General features: G+C 45.2%; 1 protein-coding gene across 5 annotated transcripts in view; it reads right to left on the bottom strand.

The window, feature by feature from the left end:
- Window positions 1–2,241: 2,241 nt before the first annotated feature.
- LOC311627129 (acyl-coenzyme A thioesterase 1-like) overlaps window positions 2,242–15,300 on the bottom strand; it is a 35,689-nt gene continuing 22,630 nt past the window's right edge. For 2 of the 5 annotated variants that reach the window (XM_084893390.1, XM_084893389.1), the window contains one exon: window positions 13,202–14,300. In XM_084893390.1, coding sequence (XP_084749516.1) covers window positions 13,695–14,300 — 606 coding nt within the window. In that variant the 3' untranslated portion in view covers window positions 13,202–13,694. Of the gene's footprint in view, window positions 2,897–6,021; window positions 6,225–6,646; window positions 7,053–13,201; window positions 14,301–15,300 lie in introns of those variants that run through there. The other 3 variants (XM_084893394.1, XM_084893395.1, XM_084893393.1) reach the window with 3 other exon arrangements.

Here is a 15,300-nt window from a genome sequence, read left to right on the forward strand (position 1 = left end):
TTGTTCTTTGCTGAGCCCTCCCCACGGACCCGACAGGCAAGCCATACCTGAGACTCCATCAACTTGGCTTACACTGATAGCCCCACCCTGATGATTCTCTGAGACCCTGTCCCACCCAATTTCCATTGGCTTTTCCGTGCAAATGGCCTCTTTTGCCTCATACAACAACCCTGTTTAAGGCTCTCTGTCTTTAGAGAATACATATATATGTGGCTGACAACCCCCCACACCCCCGTTTTAGAAAAACAGCTCAAGATACTTTTACTTCTGCCCCCCACAACCATCATTATAGTGCCCATGAACTTTGGATTTTGTGCATCTCTGCATGTGCCATCTGAAAAAACGAATGCCTTTCACAAGCTTTTATCTTTCCAGTAGATGCCTGAAACCATGGATTGTACCAAACCCTATATATTCAGTACTGTTTTTTCCTATATGTATACATACCTATGATAAAATGTACCAATTCGGCACAGTAAAAAATTAATAATGAACTAGAACAATTATAACAATACTAGAGGCCTGGCTCACGAAATTGGTGCTCGGGTACCGTCCCTAGGCCTGGCCTGCGATCAGGGCCATCTTCCCTGGCTGCCCGCAGCTGCCCCATCCCCCGCTATCACCCACCCCCGTTCCCTGTTCACCATCAGGTGATCGGAGCCTGACGGCTGGGGGAAGGGAGCAAGAGGTCGGCTGTTCCCACCCACTCACCTGCCCTGTCCCCACCATGGGTTGCCCTCTGTGTGTGGGGTGATGGGTGGGGTGGGGGCCTTGGCCTGGTGCCACCTGCATCCCCCGCCACCCACCCCATCCCGTCACCCACCCCGTTCCCCATTTGCCATGGGTGATCAGAGCCTGCCGGCCAGGAAAAGGGACCCAGCGGTGGTCAGTGCACTTCATAGTGACTGATCAAGCCGTTGTTCTGGTCCTTCTGCTGTTAGGTCAATTTGCACGTTGCCCTTTTATTATATAGGATAGGGGCTCAGTGTGCCAGTGGGGGCCAGCCAGCCTGGCCTGATGGAGGTCCTGGATAGGGGTGGGGGTCCCCGCTGGGAGTAGGGGCCGGCTGGGGCGAGGAGCCACAGTCGTTCTGGTCTCTGGTTGTTGCACCGTTTCAGTCGTAGGGCTTTTATTATATAGGATACCATAACAAAAGTTATGTGAACGCACTGCTCTCTTTCTCAGAATACCTTATGGGACTGAACTCACCCTTCCTGTGAAGATGTGCGATCACATTGTCTATGTGATGAGATGAAGTGAGGTACTCAGAATAGCATGCCACTTAAACATTGAGTTGTTCATTTCCGGGATTTTTCTTTTAGTATTTTTTAAAAAATATATTTTATTGATTTTTTACAAAGAGGAAGGGAGAGGGATAGAAAGCTAGAAACATTGATCAGCTGCCTTTTGCACACCCCCTACTGGGGATGTGCCCGCAACCAAGGTACATGCCCTTGACCGGAATTGAACCCGGGACCTCTCAGTCTCCAGACAGACGCTCTTCCACTGAGCCAAACCGGTTTCAGCATCTTTTAGTATTTTCTGACCACTGTTGATCACAGGTAACTGAAACTGCAGATAAGGGGATACTACTGTATCCATGTCCCAACTGCAATTCAAAAACAAGTCTTGAGCACACGTTCGGGAATGTGTACTGGTAAGAATTAAGCAGAGTCATTCCTTAAGGAACGTGAGTGGGCAGGTTCCCAAAGCTCAGGTAAGGTCAGTTAGGGCCCAAGGCAATACGGAATCTGTCCTTAGAACAAGAACACAAGGCCACATCTAGGCCAGCCACTGAAAGCTGGGCAAGCACTTCTTACGTTTTTCCTGCTTCAGGTTAAGACTGTCCTTACAGATAAGATCAGGGTTAAGCCTATACACTGGATACAGTTCAAGGGGACAGGAAGAAAACAGGGTTGCAAAGGTTGAGAATCCAATAGGACCCGACAAGGAAGCCAAGATGTTTGCTTTGTTACAAAAAGACTCCTAGGTGCTCTGGAAAACCCAATACGTGTTGCATTAATAGGATTTTAAAAATATATATATATTTGATTTTTCACAGAGAGGAAGAGAGAGGGATAGAGAGTTAGAAATATTGATGAGAGAGAATCATCAATCAGCTACCTCTTGCATACCCCCTACTGGGGATGTGCCCGCAACCAAGGTACATGCCCTTGACTGGAATCAAACCTGGGACCTTTCAGTTCGCAGGCTGACGCTCTATCCATTGAGTCACACTGGTTTCAGCTTGAATAGGATTTTTATTAACAGTATCTCACCTTTGATTGTAATGTTACATTTTGCTGTTGACAGATTTTTTTCCATCGAGATGCTTATGGAAGAAAGTTTGAATTTGCTGCCAGGCATCTACCTGTGCCCTTGAATGCGCTTTTGGCTGGCCTCCGTAGTATATTGCTAGGCCCAATACTGCATGCACAGAGGCTGTGCTAGGAGGAAAATAAGGTGGGTCGATGCAGTGGCCAGTTCCTGGGTAGTGGATTATCTGGGGTCTGTCCTTCCCGTGGGCTTGTAACCGTTCAGAGGCTATATCAGCATAGTAGTCACTCCTCCAGCTGTAATCATCCAAGCCAACAATAAACAGGAAGGGTCCCTGGGCCTTTTCCAACGGAATAAGACTCTGGCGGTAGGGTTTTTCCAGTGGATCATTCCAAATATCCATGAAATCTAAAAGGCCTGACTCGGTGGTTGTATGCTTTCCTAGGTCACTGCCGAGGTCGGGAATAACCATGTCCTTGTAACGCAGGGGAGCTATGGTGTTGGCCACACAGGAATTGATAACCACCGTGGCTGTGATGCCCTTCAAGAAAGAGGCCATGGAGAGACACAGGTCACCTCCTTTGGAGAATCCAAGAAGCCCAAGACTAGGGCCTTTCACCTGATGAGGAGAGAGAGAGAGAATAAGCTTAGAATTCATAAGTAGAGGACATAAACAGTGACTTTATATTCTCTAGACAGTTTTCTCAAATGTCATTTGCTTTCCTTGTCCCGACCCGCGGGGCAACAACGGGGGCCCGCAGGAACCACCTAAGAGAATGAAACAAACAAGGAACGCGAAAGAATGGAGGCAAGACAAGGTTCTGATCAAGCCTCGAAGTTTATTCTTTGAAATGGCTGTATATATACAGCAGAAACAAAGGGGGGCAGGGTTGCCTATGCAGAGGGGTCTTTGGCAGTGTATAATTGGTTTAGACATTGAGTGACAAGGTGGTAAGGTATCTGGCAACACAGGATTGGCTAACTGCCAGGGCGGCTTAACATCCGAAGGCTGGGCTAGCTATGGGGGAGGATCAGGAACGGGAAGTTGCAGAGATGCTAAGCGACAGGTTAATCTTAGCTTCTGGCCAAACCCTCAGGGCACCGCATAACTTCTGCTAGAAGGAACTTAATTCTATTTCCTTAAGACTGAGTTGCTTGTCTCAACTCTGATGGCTCCCAACATTTCCTTCCTTATGCAACAACCTACTGCAGTGTCCAAAAGTGTCTTCTAATAAGCAGATTAATTGATCTCCTAGTACACAGGCCTTCCACTAATATTTATGGGGTCTGGGTTAGGAATATACACAAAGAGCCATACACGCTATACCTAAATATTTAAAAGTTAGATATCAAGTGAACAAACTATTAAATAAAATATATTCTTTTCTCCTACCTTGATAATATGCCTCCATAACAATTTACAAGGTTTGAATTTAAAATCTTGGAACTCATTTTTATATTGGAACATGACATAGGGGAGAGCCAGGCCTGGCCCCAATCCCTGGGCCCTGGCCCACCACCCTTCTCTTCCACCCCTAGCTCTCTCATGCAACTCGAGGGGTCTTTCACACGTGTGTGAACAACCCAACCAATATGTTTAAAGCTCTATCAGTGGATAGAGCGTCAGCCTGCAGACTGAAGGGTCACAGGTTCTATTTTAGTCAAAGGCACATACCTTGGTTGCAAGCTCGATCTCGGGCCCTGGTTTGGGGGGAATACAGGAGGCAACCAGTCCATGTGTCTCTTTCACATTGATGTTTCTCTCTCTCTCTGTCTTTCCCCCTCCCTTCCACTCTCTCTAAAAATCAATGAAAACTATCCTCGGGTGAGGATTAATAAAATGAAAACAATTTAAAGCCTGGTTGGTGTGGTTCAGTGACTGAGTACTGACCTATGAACCAGGAGGTCACGGTTCAATTTCCAGTCAGGGCACATGCCCTGGTTGTGGGCTCTATCCCCAGTGTGGGGCCAGGCAAGCAGGAGGCAGCCATTCAATGGTTTTCTCTCATCATTGATGTTTCTATCTCTCTCCCTCTCTCTTGGGGGGTTGGGGGGGATGGAGAGAGGAAGACCCCAAGGAGAGGCACTGGGCCTGGAAGCAGGAACAATGCTGTTTGGCAGATGATTATGGGGTTCAAGATCCCAAAGGCATAGTGAGCGAGGGGCCACATAGGATCCTGGTGGACACATTCCCTTGGTCCCTTGGTCACTTACCCTGTCGGCAGAGATGCAGCCAAAGAAAGGCCAGAGTGTGGTCATCTAACACAAAGGGTCCAAGGAAGAAGCCCCTTTTGCCTATGTTTGAGGGCAGAACTAATAGTACATACTGTTCTCTTCTTTTTTCTGGGCCCTTATGTCCCCTAGGTAACCAGTCATCACAGTTCAAGATCATCTAGGACTCAGGGGTCTTCAAACTACGGCCCGCGGGCCACATGCGGCCCGCAGAGGAGTCTGATCCGGCCCGCCAGGTTTTTTGGGCAGTGAGCGCAGCCGAGGTGTTACAGTAGGAATTAGTAGTTCATATAGTCCGGCCCTCCAGCTCTCTGAGGGACCGTGATCTGGCCACCACTTTAAAAAGTTTGAGGACCCCTGATTCTAGGTTTTAGCCGCTCTGCTAAAAGACCAGCCCATGAATTTTAGCAGAGTTAAATCATCCTACAGACCTTGTAGAACACCTTATTCCGTAACATAAAAATGTGTGGGTCTCTAAGTTTAGATAGTAGCAAAGAGTATGTATCCCATTCATTATCACTACCAACATATTTTAATTCATTTTTTCCACTACCAGATAAGAACTTTCTCTACAAAACCCTAATACCATGATCACACTTAACAAAATGAATAATGATTCCTTAATATCATCAAAGACACAGTCCCCATTCAAATGTCACCAATTGTCTCAAAGATGTCTCTCTAGTCAAACTTTTCCCTCTACACATTTACATTAATCTTAGACACGAGAAAAACTGAATCCCAGAGAGGGCAATTGCCTTATTCAGGATCATAAGGTTACTTGGTAGTAGATATAAAACCAGAATTCAAGGTTAGTCACTTTTTAGTCCAGTTCTTTGAATTGTGGTCAAGAATTAAAGGGAACGCCCAGGTGAGGGCGGGGTGGGAGGGAGGATCAGTTGATTGGAGCATTGAAGGTTGCAGGTTCCATTCCTGGTCCGGGCACATGACCAGTTTGCAGGTTTGATCCCTGATCTGTGAGTGTACAGGAGGCAACTGATGTTTGTTTCTCTCTCACATGAATGTTTCCCTCTCTCCCTTCCTCTCTCTAAAATCAATAAATATATCCTTGGGAGAGGATTTAAAAAAAAAAAAAAAAAGAGCCGGGACCGGTTTGGCTCAGTGGATAGAGCGTCGGCCTGCGGACTGAAAGGTCCCAGGTTCGATTCCGGTCAAGGGCATGTACCTTGGTTGCGGGCACATCCCCAGTAGGGGGTGTGCAAGAGGCAGCTGATCGATGATTCTCTCTCATCGATGTTTCTAACTCTCTGTCCCTCTCAATTCCTCTCTGTGTAAAATCAATAAAATATATTTTTTTTAAAAAAGAATTAAAGGAAACTAGACAGTCAACTTTTAAGGAATTAGAGAGAGATGGGTAGACATTGAAATAATAATCCTTTTCATAAAAATTTGGAAGGAGCCTTTGTGTCTCATGCCATACGTGGGGCCTTTGGAACCAGCCCTGAGTGCGTTCTGCCTCTCCCCTGCACACACAGGAGCAGCAGCACCCACCTTTGGATGCTGCAGCATGAAGTCCACGGCTTCTTCAAAGTACTCCAAGTGCACAGCGTTCAGACTTTCAGGGAGGTCCTCAAATCTGAAATAAGCCAGAGCAAGCACAGCAAAGCCATGTCCTGCCAGGAGGCTGGCCCTGTATTCACAAAGGCCACCACCACTTCCAAACAGATCAATGACCCCGGGGAAGGGCCCTGCACCTAGAAGGTACCACAAATCGAGAGGAGCTTTAGAGTCTCAAAAGACATCCTTGGGCTTCAGATTTTGGCAATCAGGAAAGAGACGTTTTTGAAACAAGGAAAGTTGAGATTGTGGGGGAGGTTGGTGGAAGAAGGATCCTTTTTAATCTAACTTCAATATATTATATTTAATATAAATAGCTGGTCCTTCACCTGAGGACATGCCTGAGTGCCAGGGCCTCAGGAAGTGCCATTGAACTTGAAGAAAACCTTCCACCCAGAATCCACACTAGACTCTGGAGCGCGGGGGACCAATTTCGGTTAAGGGCCACAATCACGTGGTTCCCAGGCCAGGCCAGAGGCCGGCAAGGTCTCGCACTCCACCCACCTCTAGCCCGGAACATCCCAGGACAGACTGACAGCCACGGAAGCTGGGGGCTCACCTGGCGGCAGGAAGAGCGCGCCGCGCACCCGGCCCGCGCGCACCGGCTCCCGCCGCACCCCGGGCGCAAGGAAGTGGCGCTCGTGCACCGTCCGGCCCAGCAGCCGCCCGCCCTCGGGCTCGTGGCCGTCGAGCACCTCCAGCTCCACGGCGAAGGGCGTCTCCACGTCCCGCTTCACCAGCCGACCCCACGGCTTCTCCGCCTCCAGGGCCCAGAAGAGCCCCATGGGTTCCAGTCCCGCGAAGCTGCCGCCCAGCGCGGGCGCGCGCGCCAGGTCCAGCTCGCCGCCGGCGCCGGCGCGGTAGCGCGCGTGGGCCCGGAAGCGCGCGCCCTTCTCGTCGCGCAGGGACGTCCGCAGCGTGACCGGCTGCCCCGGCGCCAGGCCGCGCACCACGATGCGCACGGGCTCGTCCCAGCAGCTCCGGCCCGCGGGCTCCACCGTCACGGCTGCAGCCATCTCGGCCTCGGAGGGAAAGGGGCCGCCTGGCTCCGTGGAGTCGAGGGCGGGGCCTGGCGTCCCTTCGCCTCCCCGGGGACCAGCCGCTATTGGATGGACCCTTTGCGCTCACTCAGTGCGCGCCCCTGGGCCGCCTTGTGGACACCCTCTCAGCGGCCGTGCGGAGTCTTCCAGAATCTGTGCACATTCACCAGGGCCGGAATAGGATAAAGTATCTGCTAAGAGTTAATTACTAACCCTGCAATCCGACGTGGTGAGTGTTGCAACAGAGGTACAAAGACTGCAGAAAGTTACAGATTGGGAAAGAGCCCGGGCTTTTAAAACAGCTTCTCGGACGTGTGCGAGTTGACCCTTGGACCAGGGGCGGGGTGCGGTTAGGGAAGTCAGCCTCCGGCACGGTCTAAATCTGTGTAACTGGTAATTAAGGGGATCAGTGGAGAAGCAGAGTCCTAATCCCTCCCTTCTCCCTCCGTCCTGGACCGAGCCTTTCCCCCAGCGCCCAGGGTCCCTAAAGCGGGATGTTCATGGGGTGAGTTTGACCCTGCTACTTTTAATAGTGTGGGGTTTCTCATCTAGGTACATAATTAAGCCCGAGAATCCAGTTTCCTTATCTGTAAAAGTTTTATTATTATTATTATTATTATTATTATTATTATTAGATGATCACAGTTCTGGTCAATACAGGGTTGAGTTGTATCAGATTACTGGCAGGAAAAAAGTGGCACTTCCAAACTGGGTAATTTGAGGAGTGCTTCATAAAGGGACTGTTTGCAAAGAAATGCGCAAGGTAAAAAAAAAAAAAAAGGTCTGAAGGCTCATAGAGGGAGGCAGGCACCCATGGTAAGGGGGCAGTGAGTTTTCCAAACAGCCTCTTGTTCTTTGGCTGAACCTACCATACAGCTCTGCCTGGGTATGAAGCAGGGCGGAGAACAGTAGGTGGAGCCATGGAAGATGCCCAGCAAATGGAGGCTCAATAAATTTTACAAACTGAACAAAAAGATATCGGATGAGGACCCCAATCTCAGAGTTCCGAACGAGAGCTTTCCCCAGTCCACCTCCTTAAGTAATTGCTGTAACATTTTTTTTCCCATTTAAATTCTTTATTGTTGAAAGTATTACACATGTTTCCTTACCGCCCCATTGAACTCTTCCCGGCGCTCCCTGAAACAGGTTTTAAACACCTGTTGTTTAAAGTGTTTCAGGCTAGCCGAAACCGGTTTGGCTCCGTGGATACAGCGTCAGTCTGCGGATTGAAAGGTCCCAGGTTTGATTCCGGTCAAGGGCATGTACCTTGGTTGCGGGCACATCCCCAGTGTGAGGTGTGCAGGAGGCAGCTGGTTGATGTCTCTCTCTCATCGATGTTTCTAGCTCTCTATCTCTCTCCTTTCCCATCCTCTCTGCAAAAAATCAATATATATATATATATATATATATATATATATATATATATATATATATATATATATATATATATTTTTTTTTTTTTAACTAAAGTGTTTCAGGTTGGCCCTAGCTGGTTTGGCTCCGTGATAGAGCATCAAACTGAGGACTGAAAGGTCCTGGCTTCAATTCCTGTCACGTTTCCGGCTCAGTCCCCGTGCAGGAGGCAATCCATCAATGATTCTCATCATTGATATTCCTGTCTCTCTCCCTCTCCCTACCTCTGAAATATATATATATATATATATATATATATATATATATATATATATATATATATATATATATATACATATATATATATATGTATATATATATATGTATTTTAAAAATAAAAAGTGTTTCAGGTTGTCCTCAATATAGAAACACAGCTTCCAAAACTTTTATGTGGGCCGCTGCAGTCAGCAGCACAATAACTGTAGATAACATGATAATATATGTATATATAAATATACATATATACCTAAAGATTCCACCAAAAAACTATTAAAACTGATAATTCAGTAAAGTATCAGGAGGCATAATAAATACCCAGGTGCATTTTTATATACCAATAATGAACTATCAGAAAAAAATGCAATGGGATACATTTTTTTATTGATTGATTTTAGAGAGAAGAAGTGAGGGGGGAAGATTTGTTGTTTCACATTTTTATGCATTTATTAGTTGGTTCTTTTATGTTCCTTGGTTAAGGGTTGACCCCGAGGCATTGGCATACCACGGCAATATTCTAATCAACTGAGATACCCAGTCAGGGACTTAGAATAAATGTAACCAATGATATAAAAGACCTGTACTAGGGAAATTATAAGACACTGAAGAAAGAAATTGAAAAAGATACAAATAAGTGGAAGCAGCCCTAGCCAGGTAGCTAAGTGAAATAAGCCAGTCAGAGAAAGACAAATGCCATAAAATTTCACTTGTATGTGGAATCTAATGAACAAAATAAACAAAATAGAAACAGACTCATAGAATAAAAAAAAAACCAGACTGACAGCAAAAGAGATTAAGCAAAACAACAACTACAAACACACACACACACACACACACACACAAAAAAAAAAAACAAAACCAACCCTCATAGATACTGATACTTTCCCCCATCTTTAACAACTTGCATAAATGTGGCAATCTATTATTTGATGAGTTAATATTGGTACACTATTATTAACGAAAGTCCATATTTTATGTTAGGGATCACTCTTTGTGTTGTACATTCTATGGTTGTTGTTTTTTTTATAATATTCTTTTTAAAAATATATATTTTATTGATTTTTTACAGAGAGGAAGGGAGAGAGATAGAGAGCTAGAAACATCGATGAGAGAGAAACATCGACTAGCTGCCTCTTGCACACCCCCTACCACGGATGTGCCCGCAACCAATGTACATCCCCTTGACTGGAATCGAACCTGGGACCTTTCAGTCCACAGACTGACGCTCTACCACTGAGCCAAACTGGCTTCGGCCATTCTGTGGGTTTTAACAAATGTGTAATGATGTATTGTAGGGAGCAGCTATAAGGTTAAGCCTTGGACTGACCTGGTGGCAAAGCCACAAACAAGTCCTAGCTTAGAGGGCACAGCCCTTTTAGCATAAATGAGCTTGACCTTTGCAGTTTGACGCTCTGTTGACTAATGAGTTTGCCTACCACTGCCCTAGATCCATCCTGGTTAGCTAATGGGCTATGGGAGGTGCAGCAAGTGCTGCCAAAACAAGTGAAATTCACAAGAACATTGTAACTATGTTGACAACTGCCTTGTTTACCTCTGGCTATAAAATAAAGCATTAGCATGCCTCTGGATCTGTTCTCTGAGGCCTCAGCCAGGCACAGGAGATCCATCTAGACCCAGCTTATTTTCTTTGTCTGTCTTTTCTACATCCTTTGCCGCCCTCCCTCAGGCTTGCCGAACCCTTGTCTATGCTGACACTGCACAATGTATACACACCATTACGATATACACAGAATAGTTTCACTCTGAAAATTCCTGTAATGTTCCATCTATTCCTCCCTCCCTTCCTTCCTCCTCCCCAAGCTTTTGGAAACCACTGATCTTTTTGCTGTCTCCACAGTTTTTGCCTTTCCCGGAATATCACCTAGTTGGAATCCTATAGTATATAGACTTTTCAGATTGACTTCTTTCATTAGCGATATGCACTTAAGTTTCTTTCATGTCTTTTTGCTGCTTGATAGCTCATTTTTATTAATGAACTAGATGCCCCTTGCAGGAAGATTCCTGTAATAGGGCTTCCTGCTTTGGTCTCTGCTGCCCCGCCTGCTTCCCTGCCTTCGCCGCCGCCCCACTTGCTTGCTTCTTCGCAGCTTCGCTCCCTTTGCAGCGCTTGGCTTCTTTCTACGCTGTCTTCAGTCTTCACTTTGGCCTGGATATGCAAATTAACTGCTATCTTGGTAGGGTTAATTTGCATACTCACCCTAATTGGCTAGTGGGCATGGCTTGTGGGTGTATCGAAGGTACGGTCGATTTGCATATTTTTCTTTTTTAAAACAATATTTTTATTGATTTTTTTACAGAGAGGAAGGAAGAGGGATAGAGAGTTAGAAACATCAATGAGAGAGAAACATTGATTAGCTGCCTCCTGCACACCGCATACATGCCCTTGACCGGAATCGAACCTGGGGCCTTTCAGTCCGCAGGCTGATGCTCTTCCACTTAGCCAAACTGGTTTTGGCTGCATGTTTCTCTTTTATTAGAGAGGATGATATTTCATTGTATGGATGTACCACCATTTGTTTATTTATTTATCTATTAAAAGCTATCTTGATTGCTTCCAAGTTTTGGCAATCATGAATAAAGCTGCTATAAACATCTGTGTGCAGGTCTTTGTGTGGTCATGGATTTTCAACTCCTTTGGGTCAATACAAAGAAATACAATTTCTGGATTATATGATGATAGTATACCAAACTGTCTTCCAAAGTGGTTATACCATTTTGTGTTCCTACTAACAACAAATGAGTTTCTGTTGCTTTTAGAGAGTGGGAGGGGGAGAGACAGAGAAACATAGATGTGTAAGAGAGACATCGATTGGTTGTCTCCTACACACACCCTGACCAGGGCTGGAGATGGAGCCTGCAACTGAGATACATGCCCTTGACCAGATCGATCCCCAGACCCACCAGTCCGAAGGCCTAAACAACCAACTAGGGCTTCATGACCTTATTTGCTATGAGAGGTCCAATCTTATGCCTATTAAAAAAAAAATCTTTTTTTTATTGATTTCAGAGAGGAAGGGAGAAAGAGAGATAGAAACATCAAGGATGAGAGAGAATCATTGCATGCCCACAATGGGGATCAAGCCTGCAACCCTGCCATGTGCCCTGACCAGGAATTGAACCATGACCTCCTGGTTCTTAGGTCAGCACTCGACCTCTGAGCCCTGCCACTCAGACTTGTGCCAGGTTTTTAATTGGGTTGTTTGTTTTTCTATTGTTGAGTTTTAAGTTATTTGTGTATTCTGGATACCAGTCCTTAATGAATATGTGTTTTGCAGAGATTTTTTTCATAGTCTATGGTTGTCTTTTCAATCTCTTAATAATATACTTTAAAAAACCAATTTGAGACAGGTACATTGATACTATGTACTAGATGCTAGAGACCTTTATATCTGTAGGGATCTCACATGTAGAGGGGAAACTGACCCATGAGTGGTCAGTACAAACCTGTTATAGTAGCTGCTATACACAGGTACATAGACTGGGAACCAGGGACAGAATGGCCAACAGCACATGTTGTGGGTCAGAGAGAGATTTACAGAGGGACAGCTTATGTAAAGGCAAGAAGTTTGACATGATGCAAGTGTGCTGTTTTAAGAGGGGAACAGTGAGGGATGTGGCTAAGAGGAGCAGGAGGCAGATTATTGAGATTTTAATTAGATAAGCATACATGATCAGAATTGTATTTTAGGAAAATTACTTTGGCATCAGAGTGAAGATGACTTGGGAAAAGATTAAACTGTAAGACCAGGTAGGAGTTAAAAAGAGTGCCCAAACTGAAGCATGGCTTTGCTTTAGATATGGAGGAGACAATCTAAGGAAATAAGTAGTAAAATCGGGTTTCACTGATGGGTATAGGAAATAGGGGGAAAAATGGTAAACAATAATCACCTGCCTTTTTTGCTTCTCCTGAATACATTTTGCTATACGTGTGGAGTAATATATTGTCTCCAGTAGTAATATTAATTTCACTTATACTAAGTCAAATCAGCTAGGGCTATCAACACTTCTTGATTCCACTTTTGGGAATATAGCTGAAGAAACCCAAACACTAATTTGAAAAAATACATGCACTCTTTGTTCATTGAAGCATTACTTACAATAGCCAAGATATAGAAGCAACTCTCCATCAGTAGAGGAGTGGATTAGAAAGCCATGGTACATATATACAATGGAATATTACTCAGCCATAAAAAAGAATGAAATATTACCTTTTGCAACAGCACAGATGGACTTGGAGAGTATCATGCAAGTGAAATAAGTCAGTCAGAGAAAGACAAATACTATGTGATCTCACTTATGTATGTACTCCAGGGCCCTGGCTGGGGAGGAGCCTGCAACCGAGAATTGAACATACCCTTGACCGGAATTGAATCCTTTTGGTCCACAAGCTGACACTCAATCCACTGAAGCAAACTGGCTAGGGCTTTGTTGTATATCTTTAATTGAATCTTCTATAACAGGCATGTGCTACATTAGTAAAATTAGTGAAAAAAATAACATTAAAAAAAGTTACTACCTTGGTTGTGGGCACATCCCCAGTGGGGAGTGTACAGGAGGCAGCTGATTGATATTTCTACCTCTCTATCCCTTTTCCTTCCTCTCTCTAAAAATCAATAAAATTTATTTATTTATTTATTTATGGATTGATTATGGTATTACATAATTGTCCTCATCCCCCCCATTCCCATCCCAAACCCCTCCCCACATACGCCCCCACCCTTCTGTTGTCCATGGCCACTGGTTAGGATTATATGCATGTACACAAGTTTGGTTGATCTCTCCCCTTTACCCCTAAATATTACACAGTAATACCAATGATAGGAAGTTGATATTCTTCAAGGAATAACTTATTCCCTTAACGATTATTAAACACTAGACTTGGACTTGTATCTCTCATGTCAACAACAAACCAATGCATTACAATTTGGGGGAAGCTCCCTTCTGGGTGCCTCCAAGATGTGTGCGGAAAAAGGCCAGAATTTGCTTCCAAGCATCTATCTGGGCCTTGGAATGAGCTCTGGGCTCCCCACCCCAAACCACAGGCTTGTTCAGTAACCTGTGCAGGGAAGCTGGGCACATGGGAAAGTAAGGAGGCTCAATGTAGTGCCCCGTGCCAGGGTAAGCGATGATCCGAGGCTTTTCCTTCCCATGGGTCTGCAACCGTTCAGAGGCTATTTGGGCATACAACTCACTCCTCCAGTTACGGTCATCCTGCCCAACGATGAAGAGGATAGGCCCCTGGGCCTTCTCTATTGGAATCATGCTGGGGTGCTCACACCCTCCCACAATGTCGTTCCGTATGTCCACAATGTCCAGGAGGCCTGAGAAGTCTGTCTTGATTCTCCTCAGGTCATGGCCCAGTGGGGGGATGCAAGTATCCTTGTAGCATATGGCTTTGCTTCCACTGAACCCAGATCCATTGATGGAAACTGTAGCTGAGATGTTCTTCAAAAATGAGGCCATACAGAGACAGATGTCAGCCCCTAAAGAAATGCCCAGAAGGCCAATGCCTGGGCCTCTTACCTGGAAGAAAAGAAGGGAGAAGAGTCAAGAACCTACCCAATAGAAAAGTGTTTTTCTAAATGCTGCCAGATGTGCCGCTAGATTTAATAGGTGAACTGGGCACAAGAGAATCAAACTGACAGAGGAGTTTCTTCCCACAGAGTAAAGAAAATCTGGCTGGACACACGGCAAACACACCTAAAACTCACTGGCAAGTTTGGGAATTGGTTATACACATTCCAGAGAATCGACTGTCCATTAGAGCAGCGTTTCCCAAACTTTTGACATATGTGTACCCCTTCTATAATTTTCGTAACGCTGAGTATCCCTCGTACTCATGAGAATGTAGAATTAGGCGCAGCTAAGCACGGTGCAGTGCATATCCCCACCAAACTCCGGTGCAACCGTGTACCCCCACCAAACTCTTCCCGTACCCCTGAGGGTATGCGTACCACACTTTGGGAAACACTGCATTAGAGAATGCTGAGTCATGGAGCCTGTCGAGTGTAGGTGGGCATGGACACTGTCTCAACAAGCCTGGGTATCTAAGTTCTGGATACAAGTATCTAAGTTCTAGATTCAAGAAGTGAATCATTTATCAGATCCCATCAAAATATATCAGCAAATGATTAACTTTATACAAACAAAGTGAGATTTCAGAGTCTAATTAACTTATTCTTAGCTTCTGAAATGGGTGGGCCAATTCTGATAAAAATCTGAGAACATACAAATCTGTTTTCAGAAAAGGATGAAAAAAAAAAAGTATGCAAAACTAACAAACCAGAAGCTCCATAACAAAAGGAATTTTAATATTACTAAGTACTTCCTTTAAATAAAATCTCACATGTATTTTATGGTTAATTCTGCATGCTGAATCCGACAGGGAAAGTGGAACAAGGCACATAACGTCAAGGAAGTCTCCAAGAGAAATCTCTGTGAGAGAAGAGTAGAGCACCATCTGCACCTGGCACAAATGCGTGCAAAGTGATGCCTTCTGGAGATAGTATATGGAGAGAGGATG

The sequence above is a fragment of the Pipistrellus hanaki genome (assembly GCF_964339955.1).
Source record: "Pipistrellus hanaki genome assembly, chromosome: 1".
NCBI lineage: Eukaryota > Metazoa > Chordata > Mammalia > Chiroptera > Vespertilionidae > Pipistrellus > Pipistrellus hanaki.